Here is a 25,524-nt window from a genome sequence, read left to right as displayed (position 1 = left end):
TACGTTAAGACAGAGAACTTATTGTTAGAGAAAGCTCTAGTTGTTGCTGCTGCAGTTACGGTAGGGTCTTAAAGCTCAAAGGTCAAGATTTAGGGGGCAGGTGGCGGAAAATGATCCACATAACTGAGGTTTTTCATCAGTTTTGCCAAGGGCAACCTCTGTTTAAAAGTAGAAATACAAAGTAGCAGGGTGCAGTTTCAGATGACTATGTTGCATTTATAACATTTAAATCCTAGCAAAAATATCAAAGGATGAAACACTCTCAAAGCAACTCATGACACTTCACCTAAGAGAAGATAAAGCTGGGGGAGGTTTTTTTCCCCCTCAATAAACACAGAAGAAAAGTGCCAACAAATAGCAACACTTTATAAAATCCCTATTCAAGATAAGCTGACAAGTCCTGGACATTTTATTGGTCTGTTAGTTTATAAGGGCCTTGGGGTATCTGCCATGTTAATTTATCAAAGCTACCTGCAAGCAAAAGTCAGCATCATGAAAAGGAACGAGGTTGATTGGTACGTGTACTGACATGGAAGGCACTCGCCATACGGTAGGGGAGCTGGAGACTGCTACAGGACGATACTTACGCAAAAGGGTAAGAGACTCCCTGAAATTATACATGTGCAGATATGTTGATGTATGTGAGTACATTTTCACAAATCTAGGAGGATACATCCCCAAATATGAAAGCGGCTAGCTCTAGGGAGCTAAGTGGGATTAGGGGGTGAAGGTGAACTACATCCTTTTCTCTAGATATTTACATATTATCTATATTTCTTCACAACGGAATATACATCACACATATTAGTTGAGAAATTAAGTAAATTCACTGTCTGGGTAGATGGACAAAACTGTCCTGTATATTCAGTTCATTCTCTAATTTACCATTTGAGAAACCACTGGGATGCTACTTAACAGGATTACACTTTTTTGCTTTTTTAAAGAGAACATTTCAGTGTATGTGTAAGTGAACAGAACTCGGGCTGGCGTGGACAGTCTGGTTTTCCCAGACTAGAGACTGCTGAGCTACTCTCCACTTTCCATCAGCTCGTGATTATCTTGAAGAAATAAAACCCAGGATTTTCTTCACCGCCACTCAGGTCGGTTCCAGGCAGGCACCATCGGTCCAAGGCACCATCAGTCCAAGCCAAAAGACTGCCAGTTCTGCTCCCTGAGGGGGGCAGAATTCTGAAAACATGCTTCGGTTGTACACGGTTACTAATCCTGCTTCTTTCTGTTCTTTGGAGAACCAAACATTTTCATTACTCTATTGTGTCAGTCTGTGTAACTTGTTGCTCCACCAACCTATGGCAAAGTATCTCAGTTTCTTAGCACACCAAGCATAACCCGTTACTTTAAAGCAAAGGATAAAACTGGGTTGGTATTTGCAAATCACCAAATTCTAGGGAGCCAATTTCCAGTCTTGCAATGGCTGTGAGGAGGCCAAATGGATGTCTTCGGCTAGGACCTGGGCAGGAGGGAAAATAGCATCTTAGAGCATCTCCCACTCCACTGCTGGCATTAACAAGGATGCAAATCCACAGAAATGCTCTCTATGTACAAGAAAACCTCCCATTGGTCTAAACAGGGCTGTCTTTAGAATTAGAAGATAAAAAAAAAAAAAGTAGCCATTCGAGTTTTACATAAAGGCTCATACCAGAGGTTTTGAAGATAAATGAAAGCACAAAGCCTTTATTGAATTGCAGATTATGAATAATAAACCCAACGGTAAGCACTGGGGGCAGATGTGTGTAGAAATGCAATTTATAAAATTTTCAAGGCAAACAATTGACATCTTTGAAGAAATCGTCGTTAGCTAAAAAAAAAGCTTCCAGGTGTGCAATTCATTCATAGTATTCATAACTGGTGCCCAGTGATATGACCTCAGGAAATGTCGAGATTTCATAAATCATTTGTATCAAATCTCTTTTTCTGGTAAATTCCTTAGTGCCTCTGCAGCAGTAACTAGACAAGATTGGGAAGCTTTCAAGATGATTCAAACCTCCAGCACCTCCCAGGAGTCCGCATTTCTTAACACAGAAGGCAATGCTAATCAAAGAAGGAAATAAATAAAAAGGTTATTAAAAACAAACACTGGTTCACCAAACTTCTAAACATATGTATCTATATATATTCCACTAAAAATGTTCATCTCAATAGTCCTTCACATTTTATACCCAGAAACTATGCTGGCTGCCACCCAGCCTTTCCCCTTGAACACCACGCGATAAGCCAGTGCTTTCTAGTAGCGTGCACAGTGTGAAGACTCTGATACTTGTAGCAAGTCTTTGAATTATTTTAGGATTACGGGACTTTCAAAAGACTTAAAAAAAGTTACTCCTGAAAAGTTCAATATATAAAAATCAGAGAGGGGATCTTAAAATTCAGAGATTAAGTTTAGGGACAAAGTGACACGTTATGATAAACTGCAACCAAATATAACAGGTCATAATGAAATGATTTAGGGAACAGCTACGAACTGCACAGAATCCAAGTTGAAAGGTGAAGATAAACTCAGACTCAAAGATTGTGGCTGATTACCAACGATCCCACTCTTTTTACAAAGTCCAGGCTAACTAATCCACGACGCAGGACCAAAGCTTCGCCATGCTCCTGCCTTTACAGCATTCTTCCCCTGGGCCTTCTTCTCCCTCCCCACCCACCCAGCATTCAGGTAATGACCAGCGTGTTTTACTTCATAATCTCTCACTTGTTACGACAGCATCTTTAAGATAAAACAACATTCCTAACAAACTCATCCAGACTGCTGAGTGGAGGCCTTCCCTGTAGTCGGACCACACAGAAGCTGCTGCAATGAAAAGCAGCCAAGGGCACGTGGAAGCACAAGGATGCAAGTTAATATGCAAAAGTGAAGACGCGTGCAAATACCAACAGACATTTTTGCTGAAATACACAAATGAAGAGAACACCTGATTTCCCCGTTACCATCTGTGCTTATTGATATGGCTAACGTTTCTCTCAGTCAATCCTGGAGATGCCTCAAGTTTATAATAACCAAGTGATGCCATCACTCCAGCTCAACCTTTTTTTTTTTTTTTTGTGAGGAAGATCAGCCCTGAGCTAACATCCGTGCTAATCCTCCTCTTTTTGCTGAGGAAGACCAGCTCTGAGCTAATATCTATTGCCAATCCTCCTCCTTTTTTCCCCCAAAGCCCCAGTAGATAGTTGTATGTCATAGTCGCACATCTTTCTAGTTGCTGTATGTGGGACGCTGCCTCAGCATGGCCGGAGAAGCGGTGTGTCGGTGCACGCCCGGGATCCGAACCCGGGCCGCCAGTAGCGGAGCGCGCGCACTTAACCGCTGAGCCACGGGGCCGGCCCTCAACCTCTTTCTAAAGGTTATCTCCTTCAGGCTGGCAGACTATGGACTGGGTTACACTTAATAAGGCACATACTTAAGTAGAAAATGTAAAAGCTAACTACTTAAAAAAAAAAAAAAAAACCTGACATAAGAGTAAAAGAAACATTAGCAGTTTATTAAATTAAAAATGTCCTCAAGTAAATATTTAATTCTGATTATCAAATAGATCAGCAGACTTTATAAGTAGATTTTCTGCTTAATAATTTTGTCAACATTCAAATTATACAGATATTTAACTTATTATCTTTGATGAAAAAAAAGGTGCTTAAGGAATAAAGTCAAGAAGGTTCACAAGAAGATGGTCCAGGAAGAGGCTTCTGGGTTACGTCAGAATGCTTTTTGAGCCATGCAAATAACTTCCACAGTAAAATCTGGCTTGTTTCTTAGTTACGTTAAATATCAAGGAGCATATTAAAATTTGTTCTCTAACATTTATTCTGCCCATAAATGTTTTGACAGAATGGCAGGTAGCTAGAATCTTGGGGTTTAGAAGCCGTGGCAAGGTGAAGACATCACTTCCAAGGAACTGCCCATACATGTCCTCGTTCCTGCTTGAATGCTACATCATCGTCTAATAGTTCACCAGATGGACTGTGTCACTGATGAACATTAGGATAAAGAATGACTACTAAATATAACTTTTCTACTCAATTAAGTTTAACAGAGCCATTTATAGAATACTTTGCTCACGAAATACTTTATGAGAATGTTGCTTCCCACTAACTGTAACAGTTTAATGAGCTAGGAGAGCAAGAACTGATGGATAAGAATAAACTCTTCTGACCATTAATTTTCACATTTCAATATTTATCACAGCAAAATTGGGAATGTCTTTTTTAACATTTACCATTTAATTTTTGAAAAGTTAATTGAAAAGCAACCAATTTCCTATCAACATTCTTAGTGACTGAAACACTAAGAAATCAATAGCATATTATAATTGAAGGAATTAATCAGTTTCAAATTGTAGATCAATATTAAAATGAAATCGAGATGTATTATGAATAATAAAAATATCAACAAAACTTACAATAATACCCAGTAATGGGGATTTCTCCAGAGCAACCTTGATAACTACACCCTAGTCATTGGGGAGGACATGGCAATGAGCACATGTCACAGCAACAGGGTCCTGCAGCCCACTGCAGTCAGACTCTCTTCTGACCCACCTACGGTTCTGGAAACCCCAAACACTAGTCCACAGGTTAAGGCAAACACAACTCACACTTACCATTACATGGGGGAGGGAATGAGAAGAAAACACATGGAGATACAAGACTCCGGAGGAGAAAGACTATCAAAAATGCTCTCCCTACCGCCCATGTTTTGCTCTCTGAAGACTTTATCCAGGAACATCTTGAGCCAAAGCAAATAATCTAAATATTCACAACAGGCTCAAAATGCAAGTAAAGGTAAAACACACTCAAAATAGGACAAAAATATAATACGATCAACTGTTGAAGACTGCTGGGCAACTACACGTAAAACCAGCAGATCCCACAGATCAGAGCTAGCTTTGAAAACCATGCGCAACTTCTCCAAACAAAACAAAGACACTAAAAACCAGGCACCTTCGTGGACACCTTAAAACTGGAGGAAAAATGCATTTATCTTTATCATCAAAACATAACCGCTCTGCTTTTGTGCTGACACCTCTTTGACCCATCAGCACCTCTAAAAACCAGTATTTAAACGTTTATTATGACTTTTTAAGTAGCTTCAACACTGCCCAGGTACACATACATGACCGCCAGAGAAATGTCACCACAGTGAGGCAGAATTTGTAAAATCCCGTTCTACAAATACTAGCAAAGGAAGGTTATGATTTATGGATATGGATGGACTATATTTAAATGACACATTTCTGATATATTCACAAAATCTTTATAGAAAGTATTAAAACTCAAAAAAGAAAAAAGACAGGAGTCAAATACAGAGATGAAATGTACAAAACAAATGAGCAGGCAAACTAAAAGTTCTTGAAAGTACTTTACTTCAGATTGAAAAATGAACAGCTTCCACACTGTTCATTGCAAGATACACAGTATTCACGAATACAATGCTGGTCATTTGAGGAAATGTACACACCTCAATTTCTCCTTCATGCTTTTTCTTTTAGAAAGATACTGTTTACCAAAAAGAAACTTCAGCAGTACAGGAAAAACTATTTTCCCAATAAATTTACGAAAACCTAAGATTCCCAATGGAATCAAGATTATCTTCCCGCTACCACCACCTTAATATAATCACATGCTTATTGGAACACTAATATCCGCACCCTCAGAGTACATTTATTTTCAACAATGAGGGTGATTCTTTAAAAAAAAAAAAGACTTCAGTGTGGTAAATGTAACATGGATCTCTGCAAGTACTGAGTGTCTGAAATAGGCAGCTAATACTGGATTTAATATTATTTTATAAATAATTGTTCCCTTAGCAGTAAACATAAGTCTACACATTCACAATAGTCCTAGAAAATAAATACTGTGATTATGCACATATGTTATGACAAACTAGTTTCAAAAAACAAAAGCTCAACATCTTGATAAAAATTCTGATCAGAATAAAATGTGACTCTAAAATTTAAAACATTGTCAAAATAACATCACATTTAAAATCTTCCACGGTTTACACAAGTATTATGAGTTTCCAGTTTTGGAACACATTCTTCCATGGTCAATTAAAATACGAACATATTGAAAACTGTTAATTTCAGTGATGACATCAGTTTTGGTCTTACTTTAGCATTATTTTCTTTATAAAAAGTTGTACTAAGTGTCCATTAATGGTCTGATTGGTCTTCGGTATTTCACAAATGTATATAAAGGAAATTCCTAAAAGCCAATGGTACTTTATATGTATATGTATATATATATATACATATATATATATGTAAAAGAATCTCATCTCAGAAATGGCTGTAATTAACAGAGCCACACACCATGATGCTAAACATAAGAGCTTTCACTTGAAGGAAAGCATTTTCAGAAATGTCACTTACATTCTATTATATTAAATATTTCCAACTGAGTTTCAAACTCAACATGTGATGAATAACAGAATTATACATCTCATTTGCACTCAAAGCTGACCACAACCAAAATTTACAGTATGATTGAAACAAGCCAATGTTTAAAAAATTTTTAATTAAAGATAACAATTCCATGAAAGGAGAGGATAAAGAATGGGATGACAAGAAGTATTTGGTCTTAATAAGGCAATACAAAATAGATCCATTATCAAAGACCATTTAATTTTTAAAGATCAACAATACCAAAAGCATAAAGTGGAGTATAAGAAAATAGTTTTTTATAAGTATGATTTAATTAAAGCTGTTTACAGTTATTCTCTCCCACAGTAATTAAGCATGAATTTAAAAAAGAATAAGAGATGAGAAAAACAAGCACACGCAGCACACAGGGTTAGAGGAGCCAGCATGCAAAGTCTGTGGAACTTGAGGTTTCACTGCAACAGGAATGGGACCAGGCACGGGTGGCCTTTTTTTTCCTATTAGGAAGAAAAAAAAAAAAAAAAAAAGACTGCAAAGGAAACAAACACAAAGTCATGTAATTGCCCACTGCCCAAGACGACAGCACTATAGAAAACAGTTGCAAGTTAATTTTTAGAGATGACTAGAGTTTTCAGTGTTTACACAAAAGTACGTAGTACATTTTTTTTTTTTTTTTTTTTTTTACAAAATAAAATAAACGTCATTTGCCACCATAAACCTTTTCTTTAGAGAGGAAAAAATTTTGCAGCAGGTCACAAGGGTTCTATTAAGTCATTTCAATGCTGAGGAAAACAAATTGAGTAATAGAACTAATCACTTCCCTATATATGGATGTTAAGATGACAATTCAGATTATTTTTCAAACTAATCCTGAGAAAAATCTGTTTACAATTTAAACAGTAATGTTATGTAAAAAGTATTAACAAATCCACTATTACAAATATCAATTTTCTATATGGTCATCTATATATACACACAGTAAAATGGTAAATATATGCAAAAATATTAAAAAAAAAAAAAAAAAACATGCACAGATCACTTTCCCCTTTGGAATCTGGACTTTCTATAAGATACCTTTGTTTTCCTTCCCCACCCCAACCTCTGAAATTGTGTTTTGTTTCTATCACCCTACCCACACTGAATACTATTCCCTATAACTCTGCATAAAGCCAATGAGAAATATATTTATTTTACATTCAAGCTTTAAATCTTAAAATGACCCTGTTGTAGCATATGACTTATCAAATGAGCAGCCTTTTTTATTTTCCCCTTTTTTGCTTGCTTTTTGTTTTTGCAGTTGTCAGTCTTCATGATCCATTCCGTGGCGAGCTGGGAAAAAACGCAGTTGCTAAATCAACGTCTGAACAGTGTAAGGCTCCCGAATGTGTCCCAGGAGTCCCTATCCAACTGTCCTGAGCATGAGATCATTGCACATAGAAGACAGTCCATCGCACAACGCCGACTATCTACAAAGGTCTGAGAGGGGGGCGTCCCTCTTGTGTTTCCTCTTTTTGCCATGGTAATACTGATTATTTGATTTGCCTTGATGCTGTTTGTTTGTCATCAAGGAACCATGGCTCGTTTGAGTTGTACCTTGGAAGCCTTTGCTGGAAGAACGAAAGAGCCTTGCTGATCCATGCTGCAGAAAAGGAAAGCGGTCAAAAGATATCAGTATGGTGGACTCAACAGAGTGCTCGCTAAGACCTGACCTGGGGAGCTTTCACAACTAGGAATATGCTGACTTATCTAGCAGGCAGAAAATGATGCTACAGGAGTGAACTCTCTTGAGCTCTAAAACTTCTACATTCTTTTTTAATGGAAATATTGAAAAACACAGACCACTGCCTTGCCTTCTTAACAGAATATATGGAACATAAAACTTTTCTTAAGGAACCTATCAATGATATGCCACATGGAAAACATCTTCCTGGAAGAAGCTCTTAGACACGCAGGTGCGCGGCCAGGTCAGGGGTTGTCACGCTGGCCATTCTGCAAGTTAAGTCAGACACGAGGTGACTGACCTGACAATCTCTACTGCAAGAGGCTTTCTTCCCCAGGGCCCCCACTGTACTTGGAGAGGGTGGCATGGCCTTAGGCCAGAGCCCAACAGGAAATGGCTTCTTCCCTTCATTTTGATTCGTTAATCATGATTATTAAAATTTTAGGCAACTAAAAAAATTAAAACAGAGTATCTCTGTGGCCTTTTTAAGTCAAAGCTGATGCTAGCTGACTGACCATGGCTGATCACTGCCTGATCATTTTAACAGGCAACTAGGTATTAAATATTAAAATATAAAAAAAAGGACACATTATTTCCAGATATGCACAATATTACCACGAAGTCATGCAAAAGCTTCATGTGAGTTTACTTCAAGTACCATGGAAACCTTTTTATAACTTAATGTGATTTTTTTATGCTGAATCTATAATAAAGTAGGTTGGCTGGGACATCTTACATGGACCAGTCACTAAATTCCCACCAAGCTTTATGTTACAATGGTGTCTCGTAAAGATCCTCAGGACATCCTGTTACCAGAAGCACTGTCATGCTTTGGAACCTCTTAAAACAAAATAGGTTTGTTCTTTAACCTAAAGTTTTCTTCAAACCCATGATGTATATATATCATTCACATGTAAGAAATTCTAAATACTCTGTATTGAACACTAAAACTTAAAAACACAAATTCCACACACCTGAGATTTGTTGGTGCTGTTGGACGTGTTAGTGGTTTGGGTGCTCTGCATTTTCCCCACTGCCTGAGAAGACTCCAAGGACGCATCTTGTGACCCCACTCGGTTCCCCGTGGACGGACGGCAGAGCAGCTGTTTTGGGGTTTTGCATGGTGTCGCATCAGAATCCTAACACAAGTCACATGAGTTATAACGTGATATATTAAGAATTTAGATATCCAATATTAAGAAAGGAAAACAATTTCAACTAAGTATTCTCTGGACTAAATTTAAACACTGAGGGTTAAAGGAAGCACACTAGGAATTTATAACATAATGCTTAAGTCTTCCTCCAAACATTTAAAATGGCTTATTCTATCAGAGGGCTTCTATTCATTGTTAAATCCACTGCCCACGCAGGACCTTGTTAATCGGCCTTGAAGGAGCTCACAGAGGTCCAAGTTTATTTGCATTTTCATTTACAGAAAATGAACCATGGATCGTGGAAAGAGCATCTTAAAGAATCAGGACCTAGGTCCCAGTCCCTGACTCAATGTCTTCACCAAACACAAAGAGACCAGGTTAAGGAGCTCAATCTCTGAGAGTCTGTGATGACAAATCAGTGATCCCTCCAACCAAACACACCATGTGGACAGGGACTCCCAGAGACGATGGGCTGAGCCCACCTGTTTCTGGGCTGCCTGGGTCACGACTGCGCTACTTCTCTCCTCAGGGCTACCGTTCGCCCTCACACTCTACCTGGCGTCTCAGAGTCACATACGCTCAGTCCCTAACACTTGCGTCTCTGCTTCTGCCCCACTGTGTCTGTGACATCTAGCTCAGCATCTGTCTTCCACAGGTCTGCTCTAGGAACCAAAAAGGCACACAGGCAGATTCTGTATGAGGATTTATGATTCCATTATGATATATGGTCATTGTCAACAACATAAAATTATGTCCCTTATTTAGATTACTTGTTATGTCATTTACTTAATAAAGTAAAAATTCGAATAATGGGTAAGTCTATTTTAGATCTCAATTAAGTAAACTCAAAATTAACCCTATAAGGAAAAGTAACTATAGATGTAACACACTAAAACTTCAATCAGGATGGAGACAGAAAGTAGATTAGGGGTTACCAGGGGATGAGGAAAGGGAGGAATTGTTAGGGACTGCTAATAGATTTCCTTTTGGGGTGATGGAAACATTCTGGAATTATATAGTGGTGATGGCTGTACAACACTGTGAATATACTAAAAAATACCGAATTGTACATTTTAAAATGGCAAACTTTATGTTATGTGAATTATATCTCAATTTTTAAAAATTAAATGAAGAAGCTCAAAAACATTATTCTGAGCAGAAGAAGCCTTACACAAAGGAGTATATACTATAATGATTCCATTTATGTGAAATTCTGGAACAGGCAAAACTAATCTATGGTATTAGAAGATCATAACAGTGGTTACCTCTGAGGGTGGGCTCAGGGACTACCAGAAAGCATCATAAGGGAACTCTCTGGGGTGATGGTAATATTTTATATCTTGTTACAGTTTGGGGTTATACATGTGTATACATTTGTTAAATTTAGTGAATGTATAATTGAGATTCCCTTTTATGTCATTTTTATATCACAAGAAAAAACCAGACAAATATTAAAATCTGGTTAATGATGAGCACACTATAGTACTTCGGGGGAAGTGTACTAATGACTGTAATTTACTCAGAAATGTATCAAAGAATAAGATGAATTAATGGATAGAGGGAGGGATGGCTAGCTTTGTGATAAGCAAGTAAAATGTTAATGGTAGAATCCAGTGGTGTATATGGATTTTCACTAAAATTCTTTCACTTTTGCTGCATGCTGGAAAATTTTAATACAATGCTGAGAAAAAGTACAATCATGAAAGTTACTAAAATTTCCCAGTAACGAATAAGAAAATGAGTTAGCCTTAGCCCTCTAGACAGAGCGATCCCCAGCAACAGATCTCTAGTGTCTAGGTTTAGAGAAGCCACGTCTTCATACTTACAACATCACTAGAGCTGGACTGTGTGGCAGAAGAGGAAGACACTGGACCTGATGAAGAGTTTGAAGAGTGTTTACTAAGAGACTCCGAAGTTTTACTTCTACATTTTCCAAGGGCTTCATTTTCTTCAGATAGATTATTATTACATTTATCTAACTGCTGAGTATCTACTATCAAGGTAACACCATTTCCTGAAAGAGTGGCAAAAGATTGGAAAACGTTTCTTCCTATTAAACACACACAACATAGAAAAGTCTCTAATACGCGGTCAATCAATCAAAGAAAAACTCTTACCATTGCATGAAGGCTCAGGCCTATTCTGCAAGCCCCACTGCTTTGATATCCAATCTCTGTATGTGGCAACTTCGTCCGTTACTCTAATTATTCTACCTAATATGCTACATAGGTTTAAAAAAAAAGACGAGGGTACATTAATTTGAAGATAAGAAGCCACAACCAATTTTGATGCAATGGACTGATTTTAGTTCAACTTTTACCTCTCTGTTTCGTTGTTGGGATAGTACTTTGCTATTGGGGATACAGCGTGACTCAAAACAACGTAGGCATAATCAAAGGCCTGTTTCACTTGCATGGCCCCATATGAACTCCTTCCAACATCATTACCTTAAAAGAAATATATATAAAAAACAGTAAGGTTGACCGTTGCTTAATATGAACTAAATGTTCACGAGCCCTCTTCAGGGAGAGCGAGGACAATGACTACCCCACTGGAGTTGCCTCAGAATCTGGGCTGTCGGTCGTCCTCATAGTTCCCCAGTCTCTGGACGTGTGTATCATGCAGTAAGTATGTTATTATGGCGTATAAATTGCCTAAATGTATTCTTGCCCAACAGGGACTAGCCCATACACAGTCATGTAAACAAAAGAAATAACTGCCTGTTCCTCCTAAGAGGGAAACCAAGCTAAATTAGAAATACCTATTCTTTTGTTTCTATTAGCTAGACAGATATCTCCTGCACTAAATTATGAGCTCCTAAAAAGCAAGGACCATCTTGCTGAAAAATCTTTGTGTCCTTTACATAGAGTAGGCTCCCAATAAATATTTCCTCAATGAATAAACACACAGAGCTATTGATGTTTATAAGATGGCTCAACAAGCCAGAAAAGGGCTCCTAGGCAACCACTGTATCTCTCAACTCCCTTTCCTTACTCATTAAAGCAAACGACTAAAAGCATTTCCACTGAAGTCCGATAATGCGGATTTTAAATATTTTGCAATTTTATCAGGGAAAAATATTGCCCCAAAAAACTGGGATACAAACCATGCAAACATTAACTTCATGGAAGCATGAAAGGAAGTTATTTTCTCTTTACTTTCAAGCCAACATAATGCTGGAAAAAGGGAGACTATGCAAATTAAAGAGGAAAGAAGGGGTCCAAAAAGAAAATAAACTGTCTCTTTGAACCCTTTTGCTCATGAATTCTGAGATACGTTACTGTGCTCACTGCTGCTAAGGCCTTCAGAATCCTCACATTAAAGCCGTGGCTGAAAACTGGCTGGAACCAGGGCACTGAGGACATAAGGAAGAAGACTGGCCGACAGACAGGAGGTGCACACAGACCCACCCAAATGGCTAAGACCTATTTCTCCTTCGCCTTTCACAGTCAAACGGACTCTACTCCCAACTCATCTGGAAGCATGTACCATTTTTCTGGAGTGTGTGTTTGTTTATTTTGGTATGTTTGCTTATAAAATATTTTGATGAAAAAAGAGTGACTATAATTAGAAGTTAATCCTTAATTTTTCATTTAAAGAGAGTGTCAAGTACAATAAAGTGACTGACAATGCCCTTTCTCTGAATGCCCACAGATTTACCTAATGTCAATACCTGGTTGTAAAGGATCTTCAATATAAAGCATTGACGGCCTGTAGCCATCTAGCATATTTTTCTGTACTTCATCTTTGGCCACATATGAACCACCATCCTTTATCCGGATGCCAGTCTTTAAATAATTGAAGTGTCGTCCATATAATTCAAAAAATTCTATTAAGAGAACACCATAGTTTGTATTGGGGATGCAAGCATCTTCCCTGGGATGTAACTGAAACCAGAAAAAAAGAAAAAAGAAATTATATTGGAGTTTCTCTAAATTATCAAGGTGGAGATAATAAATGACATCCTAACTTCTATAAACAGTACTATTATAATTTTGGTTTAGCACAGCAGCCAATAGATAATGGAGTAACAGCAGGCTATACTGCTGTTGTATACAACACTACGGCCTCAAGGGTGTGGAACTGGTGGGGGACTTGTAAGGCTGGATTTTACAGCTGCCCCAGGACGACGACAGGGCTGGCTTGGCCCAACACAGCAAGGGAGTCATTCTGACTCACCAGCAGAGTCAGCCAGTTGGCAACACTGTGTGACATAAATACACTCACTGACAATATTAAGACTTCTAATTCATCTTACCCAGATAGTAGGTTTCAATTCCAGCTAAACTTACAAAATTAGTTGCTTAGAAGACATTCTTATTTTTGGCATTTATACTACTGTTTACACTTGTGGAAACGCCATACCTTTGCATGTTAAAATTTGTGGTAAAAAGTCTCAAAAATACTAGAACATGTGGGATTAAAAACAAAAAAAAATTCTTTCCTTGGCATTTTAAAATACTTATTTGCTAAATTATAACAAGGTACCCCATTTAAAGGGAAAAGTCATAAGCAATCAAGGGAAGCATTCCAATTAGAGCTTGATTTAAATTTTTTCCAAAATATTCCCCAATTAGTTTATTTTTTTAAATTTTAGTGTATATTAGCACGGTATAACCATACAACTTACCTGAAGGAAACTGACTGCCATTAAAAAGAGACTATAAGAACCAATTCCACCTGTAAATACTTCATTAAGGTCCCTCTGTAATAAGAATTGTTTCAATACTAAAACCAAGTATGGTAATACAGGATATTTCTGAAACAGAAATAAAATTATATTTTCAATGAATTCCTATCTCAGTAATAGCTCTAAGCATTAACAGCATAATGGGCATAAACTGATCCTTACGTTATAAACTTTCGTGGAGATATGCAATATACTTAATTTTCTATTTTAAGAACAAGCTTTATATAAAAGAGTAAGCTATAAGTAATTAAGGATTTTCTCCTCACATCTAAAATCTAAAACATGTAGATGCAAATACTGGCGCCAAGCACTCACTACAGGACAGAAACACTAGCAATACATATTTGACGACACTCATTTATGGCCAGCACCGCATGATACTCATTTGTAAACGGGTAACAGAAACAGTACAGGACCAAGTCTCAACTCCTCATACACTACATCGGCGAGATTTTACAGAACCACTTTTCCTGGGTGGCGCTCCACCAGGTAAACCAGGTCTTTCAGGTGATCCTGCACAGCCCAAGAGCAGGAGTAGTTCTGCCTGCTGTCTTCCACGTGGGCAGGTGACCACACACAGACCCACCTCCCACACTGTACAGAGAAGGGTGAGAACACCTGAGCTGGCAAACACAGACAGCGTGAGCCCATCTTTCACTCAGGCACACACTCATCAAGTACTCTCCACAAGCCAGGCCCTGGGCCAGGGATGCTGGGGGGAACAAAGCAGGCAGAAATATCTAGAAAGAAGTCTTAACAGCCATTATCTAGAGTGGTAGAATTACTAGTGATTTCTAGTTTCTCCCTGACACAATGAACACATATTAATCCCATAAGAAAGCAAAAAGTTTATACTTTTGCTAATCATGTCCAAGTAAGCAAACATGAGAAATAACAAAAACACGGAGAAATAATCATTTTAAATATTATTGTTGAAGTCAAAAATAGATACAGTCTCTTTAAAGAACAATTAGGCAAATTTCCAACCATTTTATCTGCATTCTATACCTTTTGACCCAGAAATTCCACTTCCTGGGGTCTTCCTACAAACATTTACAAGTGTAAAGAAAGCTGCAGGCACGGAGGGATGCTCACCAAGCACTGTCTGTGACAGCAAAGGGCACTTGCAACCACACTGGGAGAGCTACACACAGCGCGACGCACCCTGACAAAGGGCCTCTGTGTGGTCAGTGAAGGAAGAAGGAGACTTGTCTGGGCTGATATGAAAAAACCTCCAAAATGTTAAGTTAAAAAAAAAAAAGTATAAGACAATGTGCGTATAGTGTGCTGTTCCTTTGTTAAAAATTTCAAGAAGAGGATAACAAACAAGCACAGAAAAAAACAAGGTTGATGGGGGCAAGTCCTATAAAGCTGATCTAAGCATATCTGGTGTAAGAGTGACTCGCTTTTCACTCTCCTTTTCTATCAGTACATCTTTATCATGTATATTATTCTCAATTAAAAAACGTTTCTTTTCTGGGAAAAAGAAAATTTACACCTACCCAACACCTCCAAAACAGTGGGATTATGGATAATATTTCTTTTCTTTTCCTGTTTTTCTGCACTTTGCACATTTATATAAGAATATAATGTTTATAACATGATAAAGTAGTTAAAATTTTTCCTTACAAAAAAAGATGAGCCCGTAGAGCTGTTGAAGAAAAAAATTGTGAATGGATAGAAAAGATAGTCTACATAAGCCAAAGCAGTTAACAATTTTATCTTTGGGAGCAAGAGGCTGACGTGTCTGAGCAGGTGAAATGTTCTGAAGATGATGTTGACAAATTCCTCCCTATCTTGGAGGAAAACAGAGCGAGTAGAAACAGACTTAAATCACTCCCAGATAGAGTAAAGAAACCTGCAGCAACCTCACAGTGAGGTGGGGATGAAAATCTAGAAAAGGCTCCCTAAGGAGGTTCTTAACCTTAACAGCAGATAGCAATCGACTGTGCAGCATGATTTCAGCCCTTCTCTAAGAGGGAGGATCTAGAGCAGAGAAGCTCTTCAAAAGCTCTCTCAACCCCTAATTCATACTTGAGGTCACATGATAAATTACTGATTATTAGCAGAACAAGGAAAAGAACACCACTGCACGGAAAAGAAGCATCTGTCAGCATCACGCATATAAAAAGAGTTTAGCAGGGGCCGCCCGGCGGCGTAGCGGTTAAGTGCTTGCGCTCTGCTGCGGCGGCCCCGGGGTTCACAAGTTCGGATCCCAGGCGCACACCAACGCACCGCCTGCTAAGCCATGCAGTGGCGGCGTCCCATATAAAGTAGAGGAAGATGGGCACAGATGGTAGCCCAGGGCCAGTCTTCCTCAGCAAAAAAGAGGAGAACTGGCATCGGATGTTAGCTCAGGGCTGGTCTCTCTCTCTCTCTCTCTCTCTCTCTCTCTCTCTCTCTCTCTCTCTCTCTCTCTCTCTCTCTCTCTCACACACACACACACACACACACACACACACACACACACACAGTTTGGCAAAGTATATCAGAATGCCACCACAACAGAATCTCAAAACAAAACTCTGTTTCTAAAAGATTCACTAAATAAACACTATAAATTCTCTGACCTTGGTAAAATCTTTGATGAGGTCAGCTGCTCTCACACCATTCTGTACATTAAAGCTGATATCAACTTTCACTTCAGTAAAAGAATCTGTTAATTTAATAATAGGTACCTAGAAAGAGAAGAAAGGTAAAACTAAAATACTTGAACCAAATTAAACGATAAAAATCAGGAAATGGAAGGTTACTAGACCTGAGGTCTTGACCTCCTCTGAGGACACAGAAACACTGAGTGTTCTGAACACTACGTACCAGTTAACCTGGCCATCTAGATACCTTACAATACACATTTAGCATTTAACTTCATACAATGTATTTTAAATTTCTATTGATTGAGAAATCAGGTAACAAAAACCTTTCTCAACTTTATGTACTTTGGAGAAGAGTTTCCAACTCAGTACAAGATCCAGAATCATGACCATCAGGCATACCACCAAACTGTTTCTAATGAGAAAACAGTCAGATTCTTTAGCCACACACAATAACCCACTGGCATTATTGGTCAGTTTTTCAAACAGCCCAAAAAACAACCTAACAAGAGAAGATAAAACATTAAGAATTATTCTCAAATAAATGAATGATTTATATGAGATATTAGCAATTCTTAAAAAAAAAACACAAGAGTTCTATTTGCACCATGCATTAGAAAATTTAAGCCAATAAACTGTGTGCGCAGAACTGAGTTTCCAAAGTAACAGCTTTTTATAAGAAACGATACAAGTTGTTCTGCTTTAAGAAAACCTAATATGCAAAAATCCAAACTTCTAAAATAGATATATTTATTTCTAAAATGAGCTTCCATGGAAGTTCTTTAATGGCCATTCCAGATATAGTTAAAATATGACTTGAGGGGCCAGCCCCGTGGCTTAGCGGTTGGGTACGCACGCTCCACTACTGGCGGCCTGGCTTCAAATCCCAGGCGCGCACTGATGCACTGCTGGTCCGGCCATGCTGAGGCCGCGTCCCACATACAGCAACTAGAGGGATGAGCAACTATGACATACAACTATGTACTGGGGCTTTGGGGAGAAAAAGGGGAAAAAAAGGTGGAGGACTGGCAATAGATGTTAGCTCATGGCCGGTCTTCCTCAGCAAAAAGAGGAAGATTAGCATGGATGTTAGCTCAGGGCTAATCTTCCTCACAGAAAGAAAAAAAAAAGTGACGATGTACAAAATTTCAACTACGTACAATTTTTCAAGGACTCAAAATAAGACAGACGATACATCGTCTGTGTAACTATAAACTGTTTAATAGGTATCCGTATTTTCATTTATACTTTTTTATATTTAAAAAACCTCTACCGTGAGTATTATGACAAAATTGAGTATTAATTTTTAAAGAAATATATAACCAGAACAAGTTCGTTTTTTCACAAACAAAACTTTTTATGGGGGCCGACCCTGTGGTGTAGCGGTTAAGGTCGCACGCTCCGCTTCTGGGGCCTGGGGTTCGCAGGTTCAGATCCTGGGCTCGGACCTACACACTGCTTATCAAGCCATGCTGTGGTGGCATCCCATATAAAGTAGAGGAAGATGGGCACGGACGGATGTTAGCCCAGGGCCAATCTTCCACAGCAAAAAGAGTAGGATTGGCATCGGACGTTAGCTCAGGGCTAATCTTCCTCACACACACACACAAAAAAAACGTTTTATGTACAAGCACAGTGATCATTAACAAAAGAATCATTCGCTCATAATCAAGCTGTGCTCACCAAAATTAAATGTTAATTTTATAAGTTTCATGCATAAGTAACTAGAGATTTTAAGATGAAACGCGGAAGAACTTACAGTTGCTTTGTCTAGAACTTTCACTGAATCCTCATCTGCAACTTTATGTTTCCGAAGAGCTTCTTCCAGGGTCCAGAGGGGCAGGTTCTCCCACTTCCCAAATACCACAAGGTCGATGTCACTGAACACAGAACACACACACGAGTTGTTTGAAGAAGCAAGAAACTATACTTGTTTTAACTTACATTCAAGCTTACAGACTCCAAATTAGTGTAATTAAAACCTATTTCTCACCCTGCCCAATGAACAGTAAGTGTGTTGGTGATGACTGCTTTTTAGAGGGGAGTGGAGGTTGGTGATTTTTAACAACCTCCTCCTCCTAGTCATTTCACACAAGTCAGGCCTCAGAAAAAGATGGTTTTTAAAGAAGTAAAACCTCAAAAAATACCAGTTAGCATTTCCTGCTCATAAAGGTTTCTGGTACCAAAAAACTTAACAGCTTCCTATGTGGATGAGATTACCTGATTAACTGTGACAGATCATTAAGTGTAAAAAGCAAGATGCAGACAGTGTATGTAGTATGCTACAATCAGTGTAAAAAAGGAAGAAAACACACAGGACACACACGTCCTTTGATATGCACAGAATGTCTCTGGAAGGATATGCGAGCAACTGGTAACAGCGGCTCCTCCAAGAAGAGGACCTAGGAGACTAGATGTGGGATCCAGACTCTTCACTGCAATTATTTTTGTGCCCTTTCCAAATCTCAACCATGTGAATCTATTACCTATTCATAAAATTTAACTGAATTTTTTAGAAAGAGTTAACTCAGGGTTTTGCTGAAGCTCAGAACCTAAATAAGGAAAAATATTAATGAACTCAAAGTTGAATATGTTATGGCTTTTGCAGGCCTAGGACAGCAATGCAAAGAATGGAAACCGCTAGGAGCCATCCACTTCAACACATTTTAAGTTTGGGTAAAACAGATCAAAGCAAGCTCAAATCAAAAAAGGTGATGGATGCCTACAGCTAATCACACCGTACTGTGCACTGAAAAATTTGTTCAGAGTGTAAATCTCACGTTAAGTGTTCTTACCACAGTAAAAATAATAACATAAACATGATAGAATATTTTTCCTTCGTAAAGGCCACAGCATTTCAATTCTTAGAGAACAGGTACTCACCCCTCAGGGAAGCATTACCATCCCCACAAAGGCACCAACCCCCCCAACCCCCGCCAGGGTGTGGGCCAAGACAGCCCTCATTTGGGAATACTGAGATAAGCAAGGGGCTGGAAAAGACCAAGGCCTTCCTCAGAGTTGTACCCTGAATTTCTGAGTCAGGATGCTGAAACAGTAGCTAATAGTACGAATTCTTAATAAAAAATGAGAGAACTGGCATTCCGGAGTATATACAGCTCTACAGTATAATCAAGCGTTTTACCATATTACATTAACCTCTGTGTTAGTAGGTTAAGTTATGGGGTTGAATAGTTCTCTGCAGGGTAGTCAATTGCTAGAATTGGTAACTAACCGATTCCACTGCTACATGCTCCCTCTTTTACATCTCTCTGAGATGATACAGAAGATATCTTTATCATCTCAGCTTGATAAGATGATCTGAAGTGATATTCTATCTCAAATAAAATGCAGGTCAGTGAATTTTTGTTTCATAAATCTGTTTTGTTTCTACTCTTACGCATTCAACAGCCAAAATGAATACACTCTAGGAAAATGCACAATCCCTTGAAAGCTTTATAAATGTACTAACCTAGTAGGTAAATACAGGCCAGTTTTAAAACTTCCGAATATCTGGACCTGAAATAGAAAAAATTATTACATTAAGGTATCAGATGAAAAGCCACCAAGCTATGGAGAAATGCTGGTTTTTTGCTACCCTCTGCTGGTACTTTTTAGTACTACAAGAGCATTTTTCATAATACCATGCTTGCATGAAGCAGGGATCCTGTGTCTCATAGGCAGACATTTGGAATATAGTTTAAACTTATTAGGGTCAAATATCAAACACACAGACAAAAACAGAAAACTTTCAAAAGTAATATTCAGGTCACTAATGCTCCCTTATAATCCAGAGATATGATCACAAATCCTTAAGTTTTGTTCTCTAAGCAGGAGTTCAGACAGACAACTGAATGAGGGTCAGACTACTCCAATTGCAGGACAAGCCCTGGCCTGTAGGCCAACCCACAGAGAACACCAGGCACTGTCCTTATAACATCACACTGTGGCATAAAACCACATATCCACATAAAACCACATAAAACCATCCTATCTCAACCCACAGAGAACAGTGGAAGCCTCAGGCAGGTATGTGTATGAACGATGAAAAAGCTCAACCTTTGAGGTGAGATGGACCCGGGAACCTAACCACAGCCGTGTGTTCCTCACCTGTAAAAATAATATGGATAAAATCCCCCACCTCAGAAGGAGGAAGATTAATCTAGATCAGGGTTTCTCAACCTCAGCACTACTAACATTTGGGGCAGATGATTCTTTGTTGTGAGGGGTTGTCCTATGCATTGTACGATGTTTAGCAACATCCTTGGCCTCTATTCACTATATGCCAGGAATACCTCAACAGTCTTGATAATCAAAAATGTCTCTGGGGGACCGGCCCAGTGGCATAGTGGTTAAGTTCACACGCTCCGCTTCGGTGGCCTGGGGGTTCACAGGTTCAGATCCCAGGCACGGACCTACACACTGCTCATGAAGCCACGCTGTGGTGGCATCATATAAAGTAGAGGAAGATGGGCATGGATGTTAGCCCAGGACCAATCTTCCCCAGCAAAAAAAAGAGGAGGATTGGCAACAGATGTTAGCTCAGGGCTAATCTTCCTCGCAAAAAAAAAAAAAAAAAAATGTCTCCGACATTGCCAAATGCCTCCCAGAAGGTAAAGTTTGTCCCCAGTTAAGAGTGACTGATTTAGATCACATAGGAGAAACAATGTGGCACACAGTAGCTGCTCAATAAAATATTAGTGCCTCTCCTCTTCCCTTTACCTACACAGTATCTTATTTGAAGCTTCTTTGTTTTACCAATTGGACAAAAACTTCCCTGGCTTCCCCTTCACCACCTCATGACAGAGTCTAAAGAAAAGCTATATATACATAGAACACAAAGTAATAGATTCTAATAAGTTACTTCTTTGAATGTACGAAATTGTAGAACAAACCCTCGAAGGAGCCCTAAAAAGTGAAGTGTTAATTTCGTATCAACAACAAGAACCACAAATAAGCAAAGAGGAAGTCTTGGGCATAGTTCTATTTGTTGGGTGGGGGCTGCAGTGGGAGACAAGGAGTGGTCAGAAAGAGAGAAGAAAACAGTTTCAGGAGAGGAGAACAGACTTACACCTGCAGTAGCCTAAGAAAACGAACTTCAAATGACATAAGAAATTCCTACTTGACATTTTCATTCAGCTATAAACAATTATACAATGTTTATACTGGCAGGTTGGAACAGAACAGTAATGGAGTTTTGACACATCACATCCAATAACCGTCTACTACAACAAGGCTTGCTCTGTCTTTCTTCTCTTTATACTAATGATTCCTAAATATAGTTTGCCTTTAGTAGTTGCTATTCAGCACTGCAAAGAAACAGTTTAAGTCACCTGATTCAATTCAAATAATTAGGAAGCCCAAAAGTCTAAAGGCTGAAGAGAATGTAAGGAGACCGTAACTCTACAGATGCACACACAGCTGCAAGCAGGGACTCTGAAAGAGACATGGACACGCGCTCTCCATCTGGAACAGGGATGTCACCCTAAGCACCCAGCTACCCAGACAGGCACTCACGTCAGCGCTGGGCCAGAGCTCCTTAATCACACTCTCAATCCTGTTCACCACCTCCATCCGCATCTTCTCCTCCTCCGGTCTCGGAGACATGTATTCATAAAAATCACTGATTTCTTCATGCAGACTGAAGGAAAAAAGCAGAAAAGTTAATAAGGGCAAGGCCAATCTAATGAGAAAGTACTATCTTAAATAATCTTATCTAATTAAGTCTTATAAGATAACTCAAGCTGATGACTTTACATTCACAGATTTCTATCTTAATTTTAATGTTACAACTCATGTTAAGTTAAAAATGGGAATGTACAGAATTTAATCATAAAAGCCAAAATAATTAAATAAAACAAGAAATTCCAAGAAGTCTTAACGGAAGTGTACTAGCAACTCTCTCAGCATTTATTATCTGCCTGTGCAGAACACCTGCTGAGTGTTGGTGATTTAAAAAATTTTTCAAATTTAAAGTGTAAGCCCTGGCCTCTGTCTTTACACTTCCAATCCAGTAGACACAACCACAAGAAGATATAGGATCCAGGTGACAGAGGCAAGCTTCCCAGTAGTAATCCATTCCTCATAGGAGCAAAACAGCATGTTTTTCATAATGTTTGCTTAGCGAGTTAAGCGTCAAATGTGAACATCAGCAAAGACCTGAAGAGAATGGCCGGCAGACAAGGCTCCGTGAAGGAGCTCAAGAATTCCAGAGACCAGGAGGTCCAAGGCACGCCGAGGAAGCAGGGAGCAACAGCACAGGCTGTGGCAGAGGGAGGAGTGGGAGACGACCTGAGAGGCAGGCAGGCACCGGATGGCAGCAGGCTCGGAAGGAGGAGCTGAGAAGTTCAGACTTTCCCCTATGGTGACAGGGGACTGTGCACATGTTTCTAAGAGGACAAGGGGAAGACTGACTTCAAAACGCAGCACTTTAAGGAGATTCATCTGGCAACTGTGCAAACAATGGACTGGCAAAGAGACAGGACTGGATGCAGAGAGAACAACCCATAACCTACCACAACTGTAGAAGGACTGGAGAGAGGCCTAGAGGATAGTGGCAGGCAAGGAATGGGCTCCAGAAGCATCACACACTCACAGACGCAATGGCTGGGCCACAGAGCCTCACTAGCAACGGAAAGGAAAGAGTTAGGATGCCTGCAAGGCTGACCCCTGAGGGGCTGGGGGAGTCAATGAACAAGATGAAAGGAAAAACTAACGAGCTGGCTAATGAGGTGAATGTAGTCAATTAATACCATAGAACAGAAGAAAAAGAAGATAGCACGTCTGACAAAGCTGATGCAACTGTGAAGAGCTACCTTTGGGAGGGGAAAGGGAGTGTGAAATGGAAGGAAATCTGCTCAACTTGGTTGAATGCTGACAACGCCTGGCTCCGGGTAGCTGCACATAAGCTGGAGTGAGGGTGATATCACAGTACAGTCTGGCACAGCTGTGATGCCCCAGGAGGCCAGGAGAAGGCCGCTAATAGCAAGGGGTGCGTGAGGGGCAGAGGGGAGCATCCTGGGGGATGGTGGCCAGGCGGGGCAGCCTCATAGTAACGGAATCTTGAAGGAAGAGTGCCCACAACTGTATGGACCATTCAGGTCCAGAGCAGGTACAGGATTCACAGGAAGCTGGAAACGCCAGGAGACCAAAAATAGTTTTGAGGAAGGAAAAAATATGTCTAAGTCCCAACTCCCACTGGCTATAACATTTAAAACATGGCCAAGTAAGCAGTCAACAGTTTCTGCCTCTTCTGATGTTTTATTTTTAGACTGCGAGTCAAAAAACTTGAGTTTTAGACTCAGGCTCTGCCTGAGGGCAGCTGTGTTCTTTTCAAAAAGTGACTGGTGCTCTCTGGCCTTAGCATCCTCAGGCACAACCTAGGGGTTGACAACAAAGAGCCTTTCCAAGTCCTTAGTTTCAAAACCTGGCCATTTGGTAAGAAAGGATTTATAGCAAGGTTCTGCCTGTTTGCTGTGCAATACTGCAGAAAAACTGGATTTTAAATTCCAGAGAGTTTTACAGGTGAGTTTGGAGACTCCCAGTGGAGTCAAGTCTTCCTTGGCATCCTTCCGGGTACCTCAGGATCTTTCCCTGACTTTTTTTTAAAGCTTCCCAGGTTTTAATGTATTCTTTAAGGTTACTGAAGACAACAGCTAAAACGATTAGTCATTAGAAAGTCCACAGCTTGCATTGCTCTTCTGCACAGATCTTTTGGCAAGGATGAGGACCACAAATAAACAGCAAAACAAATGGATTTCTTCTTATCTAACTGGGTCATTTGCTAAGAATTATCAGAGTTTATTTGTGGTTCAAAAGCACAGTCACTGTAGAACATTTCCATTTTAACTAATGGAAAAACCTAAATTTGACTGTACCTACTCTACAAAGGCCAACTTACATATTCTCTAAATCAAACACAGGCAAAAAATACTTAGCCCAACTTCCAGTTAATCTTGACGTCATACGAAACTGAATATGAATTCATTCTCCAAACATTATTGAGTGCCTGTGTTCAAAGCACTAGAAGGAAAAAGACTAAGCACACATGATCATTGCCCTCTGTAATTTCCATCTAACGATGAAAAGAAATATTCGTTTAAAGTAGCTTTGTGATGTGTAATGTATATATTCTGCACTGTTCCACCACAGGCAGGTTTCAGATGAATAGAAGGAGAGCTTTCTAGTGATCATAGCTGCAGGGAACGGGATGAGTTGCCTGGCAGGGCAGTGAGGTCCCCTCACTACAAGTGTAAATAAAGAAACTAGATGACCATGAGGCAAACAGAGGTCTAAAAAGAGATTTCTAAACTTGTTAAAAAGTGGAGAAGATTCTAAAATTCGTTTATCACTAGGATTCTGGGTTTCCAATTAGCACATAAACTTGGAGGCAAATTATTATAGGTTTACGAGACAAGCTCTTAAAACAAGACTATTCTAAACATTATTATTCCATGGAACCACCTTCTTATTTAGGCAAAAATGGTCCCACAGCTTATCCTACTTCTTTTATTGATTTGCATTTGCCATACTGGAAGGTGGAAAGAGGAATAAGGGAAAAGAGGAGGGCTTTTCTTAACGCAAAAACACACATGAACACAAAGAACAAGAGAACTCATCTCAGGTCTGCCAGGATCATCTCCCTACCCACATCAAACACAAACATCGCCACCTATCTCGCCCACATGTAACTAGCTATGTGTAAAATGCTTCAAGAACTAAGTGAGAAATTTTGGCACATTTAGGAAATAAACTTCCAGTATAGATTTTTGAGTAATTTTGAGGGGGCTCGATCCCTGTGGATTGCATAATTTTACTGGCACAGTGCCATGTACATCTAGGCGCTTAAAAAGTCCTGAAGGAACTGTGAGTGCCCACTATGAGCCTGGCACATTTGTGAGTGACACGATGACCTAACAAAGGCTGGACACTAAAGAAACTTTGTAAGCTTGCTTTCATATACTAATGTAACTTTATG

At 39.3% G+C, this 25,524-nt stretch overlaps 1 protein-coding gene across 3 annotated transcripts in view; it reads right to left on the bottom strand.

The window, feature by feature from the left end:
* Positions 1-5,352: 5,352 nt before the first annotated feature.
* The window catches only part of TENT4B (terminal nucleotidyltransferase 4B), a 64,219-nt gene continuing 44,047 nt past the window's right edge, over positions 5,353-25,524 (bottom strand). Inside the window, exons 2-12 of one of the 3 annotated variants that reach the window (XM_058527779.1) lie at positions 22,065-22,188; positions 20,020-20,066; positions 18,310-18,430; positions 16,527-16,634; positions 13,897-14,025; positions 12,940-13,153; positions 11,587-11,713; positions 11,384-11,487; positions 11,093-11,139; positions 9,087-9,251; positions 5,353-8,031 (exon numbers count right to left, since the gene is read on the bottom strand). In XM_058527779.1, the coding sequence (XP_058383762.1) occupies positions 7,855-8,031; positions 9,087-9,251; positions 11,093-11,139; positions 11,384-11,487; positions 11,587-11,713; positions 12,940-13,153; positions 13,897-14,025; positions 16,527-16,634; positions 18,310-18,430; positions 20,020-20,066; positions 22,065-22,188 (1,363 nt within the window). In that variant the 3' untranslated portion in view covers positions 5,353-7,854. Of the gene's footprint in view, positions 8,032-9,086; positions 9,252-11,092; positions 11,281-11,383; positions 11,488-11,586; positions 11,714-12,939; positions 13,154-13,896; positions 14,026-16,526; positions 16,635-18,309; positions 18,431-20,019; positions 20,067-22,064; positions 22,189-25,524 lie in introns of those variants that run through there. The other 2 variants (XM_058527778.1, XM_058527780.1) reach the window with 2 other exon arrangements.

The sequence above is a fragment of the Diceros bicornis genome, chromosome 32 (assembly GCF_020826845.1).
Source record: "Diceros bicornis minor isolate mBicDic1 chromosome 32, mDicBic1.mat.cur, whole genome shotgun sequence".
NCBI lineage: Eukaryota > Metazoa > Chordata > Mammalia > Perissodactyla > Rhinocerotidae > Diceros > Diceros bicornis.
This window is presented reverse-complemented; position numbering and strand designations above follow the sequence as displayed.